The sequence below is a fragment of the Haliaeetus albicilla genome, chromosome 24 (assembly GCF_947461875.1).
Source record: "Haliaeetus albicilla chromosome 24, bHalAlb1.1, whole genome shotgun sequence".
Taxonomy (NCBI): Eukaryota; Metazoa; Chordata; class Aves; order Accipitriformes; family Accipitridae; genus Haliaeetus; species Haliaeetus albicilla.
Window position 1 is genome coordinate 10621271 of NC_091506.1, and position 16174 is coordinate 10637444.

At 34.1% G+C, this 16174-nt stretch overlaps 1 protein-coding gene across 2 annotated transcripts in view; it reads left to right on the forward strand.

Annotated features, from left to right (window-relative positions):
• Nucleotides 1–16174, forward strand: part of CFAP20DC (CFAP20 domain containing) — a 90625-nt gene that overhangs the window by 36652 nt on the left and 37799 nt on the right. For both annotated transcript variants that reach the window (XM_069812002.1, XM_069812004.1), the window contains exons 9-12: nucleotides 4056–4192; nucleotides 5400–5580; nucleotides 6138–6284; nucleotides 12436–12767. In XM_069812002.1, the coding sequence (XP_069668103.1) occupies nucleotides 4056–4192; nucleotides 5400–5580; nucleotides 6138–6284; nucleotides 12436–12767 (797 nt within the window). The remainder of the gene's footprint in view (nucleotides 1–4055; nucleotides 4193–5399; nucleotides 5581–6137; nucleotides 6285–12435; nucleotides 12768–16174) is intronic.

Genomic DNA, 16174 nt, shown 5'->3' on the forward strand with positions numbered 1-16174 from the left:
ATTTTTTAAAAAAATAAGGTACTGGGTAGCAGGAAGTTCAAATCCACATGAAACAGAAAAGGTATCAAACCTTTAAGTAAATCAATTTTGCATTATTATCTGAAATACTTTATACATTATCAGTTAAACCATCTCAGAAAAGATTTTATAGACAGAGAAGTGATTCAGAGGGAACCAGCATGAATGAAAAACTCTCGTGAAGATATGCTGAAAACATTAATAATTGGCTTAAGGGAGTTTATACAGTAAAAGCTGCTTTTCCTATCTCATGGCACAAAAACAATACATCATTTGATGTGATGATATAGTTGAAAATTAAAACCTGATAAAAGAAAATACCATGTTACACAGAATATGATTAAAATATGGAATCCACTGCTATAATAAGCTGGTGAAGTAAAGAAATTTGTATGATTCCAAAATCAGTTGGCCATTTATATGGGTAAGAGTAACGTCCATGTCGTATTTAGCATCCATAAAAATGTGAAGGGAAAATTTAATCTTCTACTTCTAGGTTTTTCCAGCCTTACTCTAAGAACTGTGTTGAAGGCAGATTATTTCATAAATCCCTACTGAAATTACATTGTGCCATTTCTGAAGCATTTGGTTTTGGCCATTCTTTGAAACTGGATGTTAGACAGATTATTGTAGAATAGCACTTCGTGTGTTTTTATATTTAAATTGGTATGTCTGTCTGCATAAGATTTGTAAGCCAAGAATCAGTAGAAACTGAACTGCAGAAGCAAATGCCAAGATTTGAATGTGAAATTGCTTAAATAGACTTGGGTCAGACAATTGACTGCTTTTTATTAAAGCTGCTATTTTGCTTTAAAACTGTGTTTTGCTTCTTACCTGCAGTAAAGTCAATAGCAAAAAGTCACTAAGGTAAATGTCTTTACAGTCTTTAATGTTTTGATTCAAAACAATGAGTATCTCTAAAACAATTTTGTAATGAGAAAGATCGTCATTAATTAACAGCAATAGAATAAGAGACATAGATTGTGTTCATTAGTGGAACTCTGTAGTTGTAAAATTATTCATAAACAGTAGTGGTCTTAAGGTAACTATGTAAAGAAATTTTCAGCTATTGACAGGTTTTTTTGTGGTTGACAAAATCAAGTTTTTTAAATCAGTAGTTTAGTTTTGAAGACATCAGCTACATTTCCAATGAGGAAATAAATCAATGTAGGAAAACCCCCATATTTTACACAGGTGAAATCTCTCTATACAGGCACCCTCTTTACTCTACTCTTTTGTTATACTATTGTTGGCTTCTGTATGAGACAGAAGACGAAGCCTTTAATTTGGCCCATATAATAATTGCGATGTCTTATTAAAGTTTTTCATTTTCCCCTTACTCTGTACCACCTTTTATGAGTCATTGATTCATCATACTAAAAAAGGGTAGTAGAACGTCTTTTGAGAAGGAAGTAGGTCTGAAGTAGCTTAGAAGTGGGTCTGAACAAGCAAATTAGATAAAGAATCCATTTCCAATACATTTTTATTGTGTAGGCAATGTTAGAAGTGGTGCTGTAGGTAAGGAAGATGCATTTTTATTCCACTGTTTTTAGTACGTTCTCAGACTGGAGGATTCTCATCTTTAGTGTTTGAATTCAGTGAATAATCATTTCCACCATTTCTGTTAAAATGCTTTGGAAATGCATGTGCAAAGTATTGACCAAAGGAATAAGATAAATTAAAGGGAATGGTAACTACTGGTGAAGTTTAATACTATAAAAGAGAAGACTGTTACAGCCAACAATAGTATTTAAGGTGTAGCATCACATGAAACTCTAAAGAAAAATAAAGTTTGAAACAAGTATTTCTATGAGAACAACTTTGAGAATATGAAAGGTTTAAGAAAATACTTTTAAAGATACTTTTCTTCTGCTTTTACCAGAATATGAAAAAAACAACTCAAAGATTTTATCTGCACTAAGCTACCATGCTAATGCTTTTTCAAGTTGTTAACTTTTGCTCTTTCTTGATATACCTCATTAGTAAAGGCAGTCTTTGTCCTACAGCAGCTGAAATGAATAGGAGGGGGTTTAAATTTTTGCTTAGAGTAAGACCCTTCATAAATTTACTTAGTTAAATTACATTCACCTTTTTTTTACGTGCAAGTACCATTTTTGTAATATTAAAGGGAAAATAATATTTTTAGAGTGTTATTGCCCTGCAAGTAGTCAAGCCAAAGTTCTGTTGTGAAGTGTGATTGTAAGTTTGCTTTTGAAATAGCAGAGGAAACTCTGGAATTCAGTGTCTCAGTGACTGTATTCAAAAATCAATATTTCTTGGCTGGATTGTCAAAATATGAGGGACTGTAAGACTTAAATGAGTACAATAGTGTGAATGATGTATCTAAACAGAAAAATGAATGTTCATTTAAAACAAGACTCAGGTTTTACCATCTGGACTGCAAGGATATATAACCCTTAGGTATATATAGTAAAATAATTAATGATAACATCTCTGACCTGCAGGAAAATGAAATGCCTTCAGTTTAAGGTTTAATCTTGATTTTTAACCCCATTTTATGAACATAGCATGTGTTCTTCCAGACATGCTTTTCAAATTTCAGAAGTTGGCCTTCTTGAAAATGGAAGCTTTGGTATGTTGAAATACATTTTAATTGGAAAATGTTCTTTTTATCTGCTAAACTTTTTGTTTATTTGATAATCAAAAGCCCAAATTATTTTTAGTATCATCCACTTTTAATTACACATATTATTTCATTATGCCATCAACACACTGTTATGTGTAGATGTAGGTAATTAATTGCAGTCAATTAATTTGTTCATAAAGAGAGATTTTCATGCAAATCAGCTTTTATAATTGGAGCTAACAACATCCCAAGGTAGTCAGCAAATTAAAGAAATTGATGTTAAACCAAGACAGGTCATCTAATTTTGTGAAATGGCAGCTGTTAGCAGCAACCAAATGTCACGTCAGTAAAAAGGGAAGAAGGCAGTGGCAGAAAGTGGCTTCTTTTGTGCTTATTAGTACAGTAAATAATGATATTTGGTGGCTAATGCGTGATCTTTTTTTCAGTTCCTTGATGACACTGTAAGTAAAGCCGATCTTGAAATAAGATTAAATAATTCTATGAAAAATGCTTAGAAGAATCAACAAAATGTTTTGTTTCTACTTTATTGCTTTATGAAGGTGTCAGATCTCTGAAGTGAGATAGCAGTTTAACATTGAAGTTGTAGCAAGAAAAAATCTTCAGACATTGTAAATTTTAACTATAAATTAATGCGAAGATACCCTTTATCAGCTCTGGCAATTATTGGAGGATTAAAAAAAAGGAAAATAGATATTACATGCAGTTCTACAACACTGGTGATAAAATTAATACATAGCCATTTTACTTTCCTTCCCTTTTAAATTTTTTTCAGAACATTTGCCTGCATTCCATGTTTACTTTTTGTTTGTCTTGCAAACTGCTTGGCACTTTCTGTGCTTGAAAAGAATTATAGTAAAATAGCTAAATTTTAAACAGTAAAAAAGTAAATAATGAAAGGGGTAGAACATTTTAACAGGAATAGAGTACGTTTGCAATATTAGGGCTCAGCCCTGGTAATACAGTAGTTTCAGTAATTTCAAAAAGCAAGCTACAGGTAAATAGTTCTCTGAGCTGTGAGTGATACCTTGAGAGTCTTGCCTCAGTTTTCTTCTGTTATTATTTATTTATTTTGTTATTTATTAGAGTTGTTTTTTCTTCCTATCAGAAGTTCCGTTTTCATTGAAGTTCTAAAGAAATCATGCAAACCAATTTTTTTGTTTGTTTATAAATAGCCCCTTTTTAAATAAATATTTAAAGCAAGGAGATTAGAAATAATGTCTATATAATATACCAAAAATTTATTGCTTGTGTGTTGACACACTTTTATAAAATGTGCATTTGCTGTTCCTACATATTTCTAGGGATTTTGCTATAAAGGATGTATGTTTAGTATTCATAATTCTTTTATTTCAGTTGATTTGAAAAAAGTATTAATATTCATTCTTTGTAAGTACTGTAATTTTTTTAAATATTATTTTTCTTATCTTAGGTAGCTTGGTTAATAGAGGACAAGGCAATATACGCAGCACTAAAACTCAGCATGTATCACATATTGCATTTGGATCAAAGATCCTTGGGCCACCTCCATCTTCAAACAGAAGTGTCAGTGCAAGGGTATCCAGAGAGGTAAGAAGGCTTAAATTACAAAAAAAAACCTGCTGGCACTTCTGTAAAGGAGGAAATTAACAAGTAGAGGAGTCACATTAAAGTTTTTTTTCAAGGATGATGTGAGGCTGTGTCTGGAGTACTATGTTTGGTTGTGGACACCCAGTGTGAGAGAGACTGTAACATCTGGTGGGGCGCAAGTAAAATGCTTGGGTGGCTACAGCACATGACATGTGTTTGTTCAGCCCACAGAAGAGAAGGTGAAGGGAGAATCTATTTGCTATTTTCAGCTAATGCAGGGCTGTAGAGAAGACAGGCCCAGATTCTTCAAAGAGGTGCAGTGAAAGGGCAAGAGACAGCAGGCCTGAATTGCAGGGAAGCTCTGACTGAGTATAATGATAAAGTGTTCAGCACTGGAACAGGGTCACAGGGAGTTTGTGGAATTTCAAAACTTTCAAAGATAACAAAACTTGACTGGAACAGGCTGATCTAATCTCAGCATTAGGCCTACAGAGGTCTCTTCCTACTGAAATTACTCTGATTTCTTATGATTCTTATTTTTCTGAATTTTTTGTTCTAGGCTATTGAAATTTGTGTGTGTGTGTGTAAATATTTTTCCTTATGATGAAAACTACGATGCATAGCAGAAACTCTGCGTTTTGGTATGCTCTAAGTGGATGATAGTCAGCCATACAGTAGCTCATGTGATGCTGTCAGTTACAATGCCAGGGAAAACAGCTGGTCTCACTCTGCTAGCAAACATACATATTTTAGGAATCTGGTTGGGACTACAATTTCCAGTTTAACACTGTGAATAAAGGACCCAACCAAAGGAATTAGGCTCTTCTGTAGGAAGTCAATTGAAAGCTAAGATGTAAAATGAGATTCCTTTATCCAAAGAAGAAAGGACTCCTTCTGAGGTCTAGAATAGCCACAAGTTTCACTGTCTTTTTATCCAGATAGTGAATTTTAATTTTTTTTCCTTTTCTTTGCCTTGTTTCCCTTTCACTCAGTGAAATAAACCCTGCCTGTTACTAGACCATGAAGATTGAAGATACCACACAGAACTGTACCTACCATAAAGTTTCCTGAAAAGATAATACTTTAAAAAAAATATTTGGAAACATTTATTTGAAAAATAAGCTTAATTCAAAATGTGCATTTACCTTTGAGTATTTTGAAAGCTGTTATGTTTTTGTCTTTCACTAAGAAAATAATATCTTTCAAGGTAACAAAGGCCTGGGGTAGCAAAAGTAATAGATCATGGCGACTTCAAAGTTCAGGAAAGGGAACTGAATCCGTACAAGACGTTGAGAGATTGGAGCTATCATTCTCACCATGCAATGATTCTTTAGATCAAGGAGGCAAAAGAAATACTCCCCAAACAACTAAAGATCTATGTCAAAATGGTAAGAGCAAAAGAATATGCAGAGTTCACAAACCACCAAAACTTTTGCATGATTCTGATTTCAGTATGTAAGACTTAATTCTCTGTTTTTCTAATCCTTTATCTACCTTGTTAATTACTGAAGACATTTCTATTAAATCATGGCTTATTCTCCTGTATGAGCTTGAATAAATGCTCATTCTCTCTGCAGGTATTCATATTGTGTTTGAGCCAGGGATCACCACCTGCTGGCAGTAGCCCCAGGTTATACATGTATTTCACTTTCCCTCATGCTGTGTGTATAACTGGGCTACTGCAGTGGTTCTTGATTATTTTGCAGACTTCTGCAAGCCTGTTTTTTATAACTTCTGTGGTTTGCCCTTTTTCCATACCTAGTGTTAAATTTTTACTTTCTTGTGACTGTCATATTCCTGCTGCCCTACAAGATTCCTGTGCCGTTTGGAAGATGTTTGTATCCCAGGACAATGCTCTGTATGCTGTTTTTCCATGCCTCAAGTAACAAAAGTACACAATATGAGTGTTCACAGGCATTTCATAAGCTTCTGGGTTGTATTTCAGACCCTGCAATTCAGACTCAGAAAACCTCTGAGAGTGGAAGAGCAGATTTTCAGCTCGCCTCACCACAAGGACCGTTAGCAGACAAGAACAGTCATAGAAGATTATCTCTAAAAAATGCAGCCAAAAACACATGGGAGATAACCAGCGGTATAGTGCTCCTTTTATGTTATTTTACATCTCAGTTGTGTTTGGCTTGGGGGACTATCTGTTGTAAATTTCAAAGGACCCAAAAGCAGTTCACATAAAATATAAATGCCTGTGTTGTGGGGGATTATGGAAATCAAACACCCTGCAACAGAATTGCTTTTCAGCATTGATAAAGATTTGCAGGATTAAGCAGAGTGCCAGAGCAGTGAATGAATAAAAAAAGGAAAATTCCATGCTCTCATGATTAAAGGGAAAGAACTAAAAATAATTTATTCTTTAAATCCCTATTAAATTTAACACTAAAGACTCCAAACATCGAAAGTATGAGAAAGTTTACTTGTACCAGGTAAGAGTTTAGGATATTAATTATGGTACCCATGTAATATCAGGGTTTTTTGTTTTGTTTTTAAAGTTCAGTGGTGAATTTACTTTTTTTTTTCCCCCTCCCTTATTCACAGAAAGACACCTCAGCTTATGTTTTTTTCCCTGTCACACCTGTCTGCCAAAAGGTGTGGATATTTTTTGTCATACAGTGTCAATCAACTTGCTTTGCATGTGTCTGGAAAGTACATTATTGTGGCAAAAATAGTCCTTGTCTCTGTAAAAAAAACTAGTGTTACTTTCTATTAAAAGGCATAGCCACAAACTTGTGAAGTGGGCAGACTACTCAGATCTGCTCAAAATTGACCAAAGAAATTTTCCTTCACACTCTGAGTTGTTTCCATTTTGTTTAATCTTTGGGATGTTTAGAAGCAGTTATATACTATGACAGTGTCAGTAATCCATAATTGCTATTATGGGGTTTATAATTTGACTGAAACAGATGCAAGATGCTTAGGCAAGTAGAGCCTTCTGGAGAATTTTTAAACTACTTCCTCTTTACCTGAATTGTGAGGATCCTGAGGCAGGAATCATTGTCTTACATATTCTTCATCTAGAACATCAGGACCTCTATCTAGTGCTAGAATTTAAGGAAAATTAATCATCACTTGTTAATTTATGTAAATATAAGTGATATGAAAAGACAGAGACTTAAGGCAGTAGACAGGCATGTCTGAATGCCCTATTGTAAATTCAGAAGCCCGGAACTGAGGAAGAAAGCTATGTATAAACACTGGTATTTTACTGTTTTTATTTGTGAGAATGAAAACTGTTTCTGTGTAGTCTTACTTGTGTGTATAGGCAGATAAATGCACAATGTGAATTTGTAAGGTATGATTCTCCAAACTTTTTTTTTTCCGTACTTTGATCACTTGGCACTGATAGCTCAGTTTGCCCATTTCAGGTTTTTTTCAATACATGAAGATGTCTAACTGTATATAGATGACTTAATGGTTTCTTCATCCTGTAGTACTGGATTAATCTGTGTTGAAGAGCTTCCTATAGGCAACCTCTTCATCAAAGAAATTCCTCTTCTACGCTCTGTTCTGAACTTCTTCCAAACTCAGATAAACTTGACCTCAGAGAATGCTAGGCATTCTTTGATGAAATGTTCACAGGGAAGGGGGGGAAATTCAAAACCAGAAACGCCTAGCAAAAAATGAGGAACCTAATAATTTTAAATAAAATTAAACCATTAAACATATACATCTGTATAAAATACTGTAAAAGTCATTTACAAAAGGAAGTGAAGTAAGTGTACCCTGACATCAGGTGAGAGAACAAAAACACTTGTACTCATTTCTGACCAAACTGTTTCATGTTTGCATTCACATTTTAAAAACAAATACCTTTCTAATAAAAGCAAAGAAGTTATTATTTCTATGATAACTTGTGTTGTAGCTAAAGTTTGTGCACACTGTCAGGATTGTAACCCCATAAACCTCAGGATCAGTGTTCTAGTCAGGAAACTCCCAACAGCTGATCTTACCCCGTAGTGAACAATGACAAACTTGGTTCAGTGGTGATGACTCAGCCAAAAGCATAGTCCTGACACTTCTGACAAGGTGTTAATGTACATACACCTATGACAAGTCATTAGCACAAAACCACATTCCCCAAGGAAGTGCAAGCTTACATGGTTTCTGGCTCCCCTTTTATACTGTGGTCTAAACAAGTTGTATCAACGAGAATCTATCATACACTACTCTTCTCTTATCACCAGACATTTAGTATTCTTGAGCCTTGTGCAACCATGTCTATGGTGATCTTAGGGCACTACTGCACTTCTGCCATTAGCTTTAGTAAATATTAATTTAAATTTCATGGGGGGGAGGGGAGCTTTCATAAGTGATTGTTCTTATTACCTTAGAGTTTAGTCACTGCTATTTATAATAATATCTCTTAGATTTATTATACACTTCAAATCAGCATGTCTTCTGTAGCAGGTATGCAGTACCTTTACCAAGGTAAATTGTTTTTAAGCAAGGGAAAAAATAAAACGAGTGAGCATTGTTTATAGTTTGCCAGTCTTACTTATGCAATGTTGAAACCTTCATTAAAATGTTAGGCTGCAATTAGAAGCTTTAGCATAAGTCTGACTGTGTAGAAGAACTAATTAGATGTTTAGGTGATCATACTTGCATTTATCTTGTTTGCTGTAATGTTGTGATTACATAGTAGTTTGCATATTTTGCTATGAAGATACTCCAAATTGTTCATCACAATTGACATGAAAATACTGAGTTAAAAAGAAATTCCAGTGTAGTTTGTGGTGGAGAGATAATGGGATTTGGTTTGGTCCAAAACACCCCATATCTTTCGCTTGTAGACTGTTAACAAAATGCTACACTGACTACAGGTTACAGAAGTTGCTGAAGTCCATAGCCAGTGTAAAATGTCATCTTAAAGCCTTACAGACTTTTCTATCTTCCCTCTGCATACTTCATTACGAATAAGTACTGTGGTATACAAACTAATATTTGTGTTTATCTTATTACTAACCCAAGTATATTTCAACATTATCTCTGGAGACTAATGTTGTTCTTTACAGAGAAGGTTAGACTAAAAAAGCAGAATATTCAGACTAAATATTATACAGACACTAAGTCTTTTAAAGTAGTTCTTTATTTCTGAAGTACTTTTGATCTGGGTAAAGACATTGCCTTACTCACAATGGTGAGTAAAGTGATGTGTAAGAATTTTTTGGATGTCTGTGACAGAGCCAGGAGTAGGAGTCAGGAGTTTAAGCTTCTAATTGCTGCTTCTTTAAACACTTGACAAAAACTGTGACTTAAGATATCTTTTTCATATTTTGATACTTCATTCAAAATTGACTTAAAATCTCAAAACCCAAGTGGTTTAACACCTTTTTTTTGCTTCAGAATTCATTATAAAATTTTATCTGCAATGACCTCTGCAAATTAAACAGCAACAACTGCATTACAAGTCATTCTAGAATGAGAATAGAACAGGTGAGACTGCAGTTAGAGAAGCTGGTTATTATTAAGTCACTAGGCTATAATAAAAATAAAGCCACTCCTCTCTACTCATTCACAGTCCTTTGTGCGTAAAAATTAGCAGATTCTTGTGAAGTAGGTTGTACACTAAATGTATAACCGTATCGTAGAGGGCTTGTTACAGTGGTCTGAGCTATTAGTGCATATTTGAAAACTGCAAAGACAGCATTATACTTGTCAGATCTAATTTCATGATGGGGGAAAAGACCTTCTGAATACTAAAGAAGTATATGTTATACATCTTGGTCTTAGTCAAGCCACTGCCATTGAAACCTAGTAAAACATGTAGAGATGAAATAGTGGAAGGGTGGGTGCCAGACTGGTCAGAAGACTGCAGAGTGCTGAGATTAGCAAAAACTGAAAAAAAAAATCCAAAAGTTTTCTTAGCTAGGTAAGTTTTGAAGATACTTTTTGTTTTGAAAAATGCAGCAAGTTGAAAATTCTAATATCATTGCCTTAGGAAAAAGAGTTAAGAGCATTTTAGACTTAGTATCCAGAATAGCTGGGGGAAAGATCCTTTTACATACAGGAGAGTTGTCCAGCAAATTGAAGTTTGGGGATAAGTAACATTTTTGTGGCATTTCTGCATAGTGCTTTCTGGAGTTGCAGATGTGGCAGCATCTCCAGGGCCAAAGACATTCAAAACAATTTCAGGCTTGGTGGGCCAGATTCCTATTGGACAAATGATGGAGTGCTTTAAAATACTGATTTAGTGCAAGAGAGTTTTTTAGTCATGCTAGGTCACAAAATCAGTTGGGAAAAAAAGTTCCTGAGTCTTTTGTTCTCAAGCATTCTAATACTGTGTTCAGCTTCAAGTGAAAAGTTAATGAGAAGATCCATCTTTCATTTCATTTTTATAGGGGAAATGACTCCTTAAAAATGCAGCTTATATAGATACTAAAATATAGTGAAAGCATAAAAACTGTGAAATGGGAGTTCATGATTAATATTGTGTTTTCTCTTACTATTTCAGTTGTTTTATTTGTGTACAACCTTTCACATGTAATTCCAATTGCCTAAGAAAAATAAATTGTTAGTGGGTGTGACACCATCTTGAGTGACCAAAGACAGGAGAATTCTGCTCTAGTATCCTCCTTTGAAACACTTGTAGTTATTGATCAGAACAAAAGGTCATTGGGTTTACACAAATGAAGTTTTGAATAGTCTCACTCATTTCTTGAGGCTCTTGAAAAAACTAGTCCAAAGTATTTGTAAAATAAATGGCATTACTTACATGTTCATCTTTCAAGTCTTTTATAAATTAAAAGCAAGGTGAGATTTCTATATATTTACAAAATAGACTTTTTTATGTACAATAGACAATGATCTACTAGATTGTTTTAAACCAGGATGATTATCTAATATAAAAAGAGTTTACTTGAAAAGCCTTGGGGCTTCTGACTATAGACGGTCTTCATGTAGAAATTGAAAAATAGTCTCTACTGGAACAAGTAGGTGCAAGCCATGAGTGTACAAGGTGTGTTAAGTCCCTAGTCTTCACTGGTTCCTAGTACAAACTAACATTTAGGGTATTAACTGGAGTTTGGTAGCTTTAGCTATCTTTGGTAAACTGGAAAAATCACAGCAACCCAGTAAGGAGACAACTGTTTCTCCTGGCATCTTATTCTTCTTTCTTTTGCCTTCATTTGTGGTGGTTTGGACTTTTTTTCTTCCCCCCCCAAAGCTGCTGAATCTGCCTGAAGTGGTAACTATCTCTAACAAAACTAAAAAGAGTAGAATACCATAGTAAACTTACTGTCTTCTGTGATGGCAAGCATTTTATTATTGCAGTACTACTTTATTATTACGTTTTTAGTATTTTTTTATTGAGGCTTTTTTAATGTGGTTGCTGGTAACTTTGTTTTATGGAGCCAGAAAGTTTCAAGATCTAGTGAATAATCCACACCACACTACCTTTAATGAAGATAAGGGAGTATTGCATACTTGAGCAATTCTCCTTTTCTCAGATGCTATTTGAGATTGGTTTTAATCAATCAAATTGACATTTTTTTCTATACCATCATTCCAAACAGTAAAATATAAGTTAACAATAAGTCTATAAAAATGGCCTTTTCATGTTTATCTGGTGCACTCAATCTTTAAATCCATTTCTGTAGTTTATTGTTTGTTTTAAAATTGGCAGATTAGTACTGCCTGTATTCGGGGAAACTTAGTGAAACAGATATCTTCATACATTTTTCATGTCACACTATTTTTCATCAGAGCTGTAGTTTGAAATTGAGATTTAAGCCATAAGTTCTGGACATAAAAGAAAATGTAGAATTTCAGCAATAAAGAAGCAGCAGATTGTAATACTATGAACTTTCCACCAACTATGTGTGATTATTTTTTTTTTAAATGTCAGCCACAAAAAATGCCTATAGAAAAAGATCAATAGCCAAATTTAATAAAATTATGTTTTCCTAGAATGAAATTCAGTTGAACGGTTTCAAATCTTAACAGCTAAATAGTTTCAGATTTTCAAATTGCAGGCTTGCACATCATATATCATAGCCTGCAGATTTTTTGAGCTGTGATCTGGAAACGTTTTGATTAACCTTGCCTCATTTAGAAAGCAGCCTGATCTTCTTTGTTGCATCCTTGTCACTCTTCCAACTGTATAAATCTGATAAGCAGAATGTTTCTGTATTAGAAAAACTTATTTTGCTGTATAACTTCCAGAGAAAATGAGAGTGATCAGGGTAACATACAACTTACATATTTGGCATTAAAATAAACATTGTACATTTCAGATGAATGGGTGTTTCCAGAAAGTTTCACTGAGAGTGTTCAATTGGATAGGAGTGAGCAGTTTGTAGCTACTGAAGATTCAGCCTGCCATAATTTAACCTCACCACAGAATGTCTCCGTTGAACATCACAGCAATGAAACAGGTGATCACCAAGTGAATAATAAAGAGATTTTCACATTTTCATCAAGACCTCGATCAGCTCCTCATGGGAAGTCTCCAAATATGTCACCAGAATATTGCATTTTCCCTTTGGATTTGAAGCAAGACAGTAACGGAGTACATGGGAAAACCGAAATTGAAGATGACTTTCAAGGAGCTGACAGCAGTGAAGAGGTAGGCCGCTTTATACATGTAATTCTTGATAAAGTAGTCTTCATCCTAAAACTCCTAAGATGAGATTCTGTCTTCAAGCTAGACAGAGAGGATAAATCATCTTTTCCCCATACACCTACAGAGGTAGATTTGTCTTTGTCAGGTTGCTGTGTCTAACTGGATACAGGAGTGAAAATGCAGGTGTATCCTCTATAACAAGTGGGCTTAAGAAACCTAACTCTACTTTAGCCCCTATGCTAACAGAGACATGTGAATATTGTGCACCATTACAACAAAAAATATTTTAGGAAAGCCTGCAGCATAGATTTGAGCGAGATCTAAGTCCATTATTGTTGAGCAAGAGTGCAGTAAATAAGGCTTCATTGTGCATAAAACTGTAAGCAGGGACTCTTTTGCTCATAAACATTGTTGAAAGTAAATTAAGAAATTTCAGCTTTTTAATGTCACTTGATTGGTATTTCTGCTTTATATCCTGTCTGAGCTGTGTCAGCATCACCAGCTTTAATTCTTTTGCAATGTGGAAATCTTTCAGCAATAAAATTAATGAAAGAAAAGAAATATTTTTTTTAATAAATGTATCAGCTGGTACAATACAGAAATTCACCAAATTGTCAATGCACTGAATAGTTGCATTGTGTGATTACAGTAACTGCTGAAGTTTCTGCCTTTATGAACATTATACTGTATTTCATTTTTAATTATAAAATCTGTTTCTTAGCATTCTAATCTGTTGCTCATAGCTGAGAAATAAAACGCAACCAAGTTACATATAGCAAGATGGATTGAACTTAACTGCTCTATATTCTGTATTTCTGAGAAACCAAATTGCTGATGCTAATTATGAGAAATAATTATTTTCTTGGGTTTTTTTCTGTAGTTGTGGGCATTTTCCCATTATCTGGGGCAGTGTATTATTTATTAACTTAAACCCATAAGACTTTGTTATTTCAAACAAAGTTCCAGAATTTCAGAATTAAGTGAGTTTAGTCAAGCTAATGAATGGTTCATGAGCAGTGCTATATGGGATACCATTCTGAAGATACAGAACTGTTTGGATTTCAAAGAATTTGTTTGTCTATTATGCTTATGAAAAGCCAGAGAGATTACTGCAGAAGTTAGGTTAAGGAAATATTTCCATAACCTAAGAATTATGGAAGCTTTCCAGCAGTGTCATTTACTCAACTTCAGTAGTTTCAAATTTGATTGCTGCCTTTTTTTTTCTTTTTTTTTTTTTTTTTGGGGGGGGGGGGGGGGGCAGGTATTCAAGTCCTTTGTAAAGATGTGTCTCCAAAGCAGTGTAAAAATGACAAATGAATATTTCTGAAGAGGTACCAAACAGTAAAGGCCGTGCTATGGTAAGTGAGCGAAAATAAAGAGTCTTAAAAAACACAGTGCATATGGCATCCTTTAACTGATGAACTATAAAGCAAGACAAATTTATATAAATTAATCAAAAGCTAAATTAATTATTAAACTTTGCTGGTGCTTAAATCTTTATTGAAGAGATAGCTAACCTTCCATGTCATCATCCTATCCCAGAGATCCAGTGCCAAGCACACAAAGAGAAAGCAGTAGCCAAGTACTCCTGCTTTTACAGCACAAGAACAACATTGGGGGACTACATTAATGGTCATTCTAGAGGGTTGATGCAAGAGAGACTGGTAGAGGATCCCTATCTTCTTTAAAAAGATTTAAGGTATTATATAAACTAAAAACTTTTCTTTGACAATGTGCCAGAGGTGTGCTAGGGAACAGCCTTTGTTTCATTCATTATCGTTGGATGCAAACTGCATTAAATAGTATCGGCACTGCAGCTGGAGATGCACTAGACTTACAAAGCTAGAAGATAATTACCTTAAACAAATATACAGCATGCTAACAAATTATCAAGAGGTTTTTTTCTCAGTCCAAGTACTACATTAGTAATTCATAGTTAAGCCTTTCTTTCATGTGAAAGGAGTCACTGAACCAACAAATTACTTAGCAGTCATATTTTGCCCATATTCGTCCTTTTCCTTGTGCAGAGACATTCTGTGTTGCTTCTTGAAGTCAGCTTTATACTGATAGTCTGGATACACATTTAATATTCACATTGCTCTACTCTGCATTACTGAAGTAAACTAAAAAACAGTTTTATTTCAACCACTGAAAATACAGGAAAGAGGATCCTGGAAAAGCCGTGATAGCTGAACATAAAACTCCTAACTTAATAGTATCTATTTTTGAACATAAAACTCCTAACTTAATAGTATCTATTTTAGCACAGCTTAAGGTATCTTTGCAAAATTACCAAAATTCTTTAGCCCAACCGTAACATGTTTCCCAGTCTACTTCACTTACATGACAAAATATTTATTTGACTAAGTTATGCTGAATCTTGCAGTGCTTTTTAAAAATACATTCGTCTTACATGCTGAAATAAGCTACATTGTTACAGGTTTTCACACTATTATTGTTTCTCATGATCATTGTAATACAGCTTTCTTTTGAAATTCAAATATATTGTTTGTGTATAACACACAAGGATATGTACATGCTCTTGAACTATATCAAATAAGATAGATATCTCAACCTACAATTTAAATAATTGCATGTGAGCATAAATTGCCTTTCTCCTGGAAAATATAAGTAAAACTTAGTTTTAATTTAAAAAAAAAACAGATTTTGCATATCTTTGTAGTTTAAATATCTCATACTGGTAAAAAGTCCAAAAGTTTCAAAAGTTTTCCTTGGGTTTTTTTATGTTGCTTCATCATGAATTAAAAAATTATGATTAAAAGGGCTAAATCCCTTTCATCCTAGTCTACACTTGAAGTTAGTGGAACTGCAAAGGAGAATTATGTACTTTTTAATGAAATCTGTGGAAAATCAGTATTATCTACAAAAAGTATTTACTTAATTGTAAAATGTAAGAGGCAGGTTATGCATCAGGATAAATTTCAAACAAGTGAACATTGACTATGTTGCATATGCTGAGAGCCATAAGATATGGACAATAACTGTGCTAGAATTATACGGTTTATGTAAGTTTTGGCTTTTGGGGAAGAAATGTTTCCATCTGCAAACTGAAAATAGCAAGTATTTATAAATTCTCTTTAGTGGTTACTTACTAGTCACTGAAATAGTTCAATGCTGTTATTCAATTATCAGAGTCAAATAATCAGTAAAGGATAATAACTGCTTCTTCTCTTGAAATCATTCACCACCAAGTGACTATTTTGTGATTATATGAATGTCCATGCTTTCAGCTCAAATTTCTGTCAGAGTCTTTGTATAATTAAACTTGTCATGGCAGCATTTACGGATTCTGTCAACCCAGAGCAAAAGCAAGAACTCTTGCTGATTGCAGGAGTTGTATGACTGTGGCAGGTGTGACCACTTGTCACATAGTGCTATCAAAAATGCTG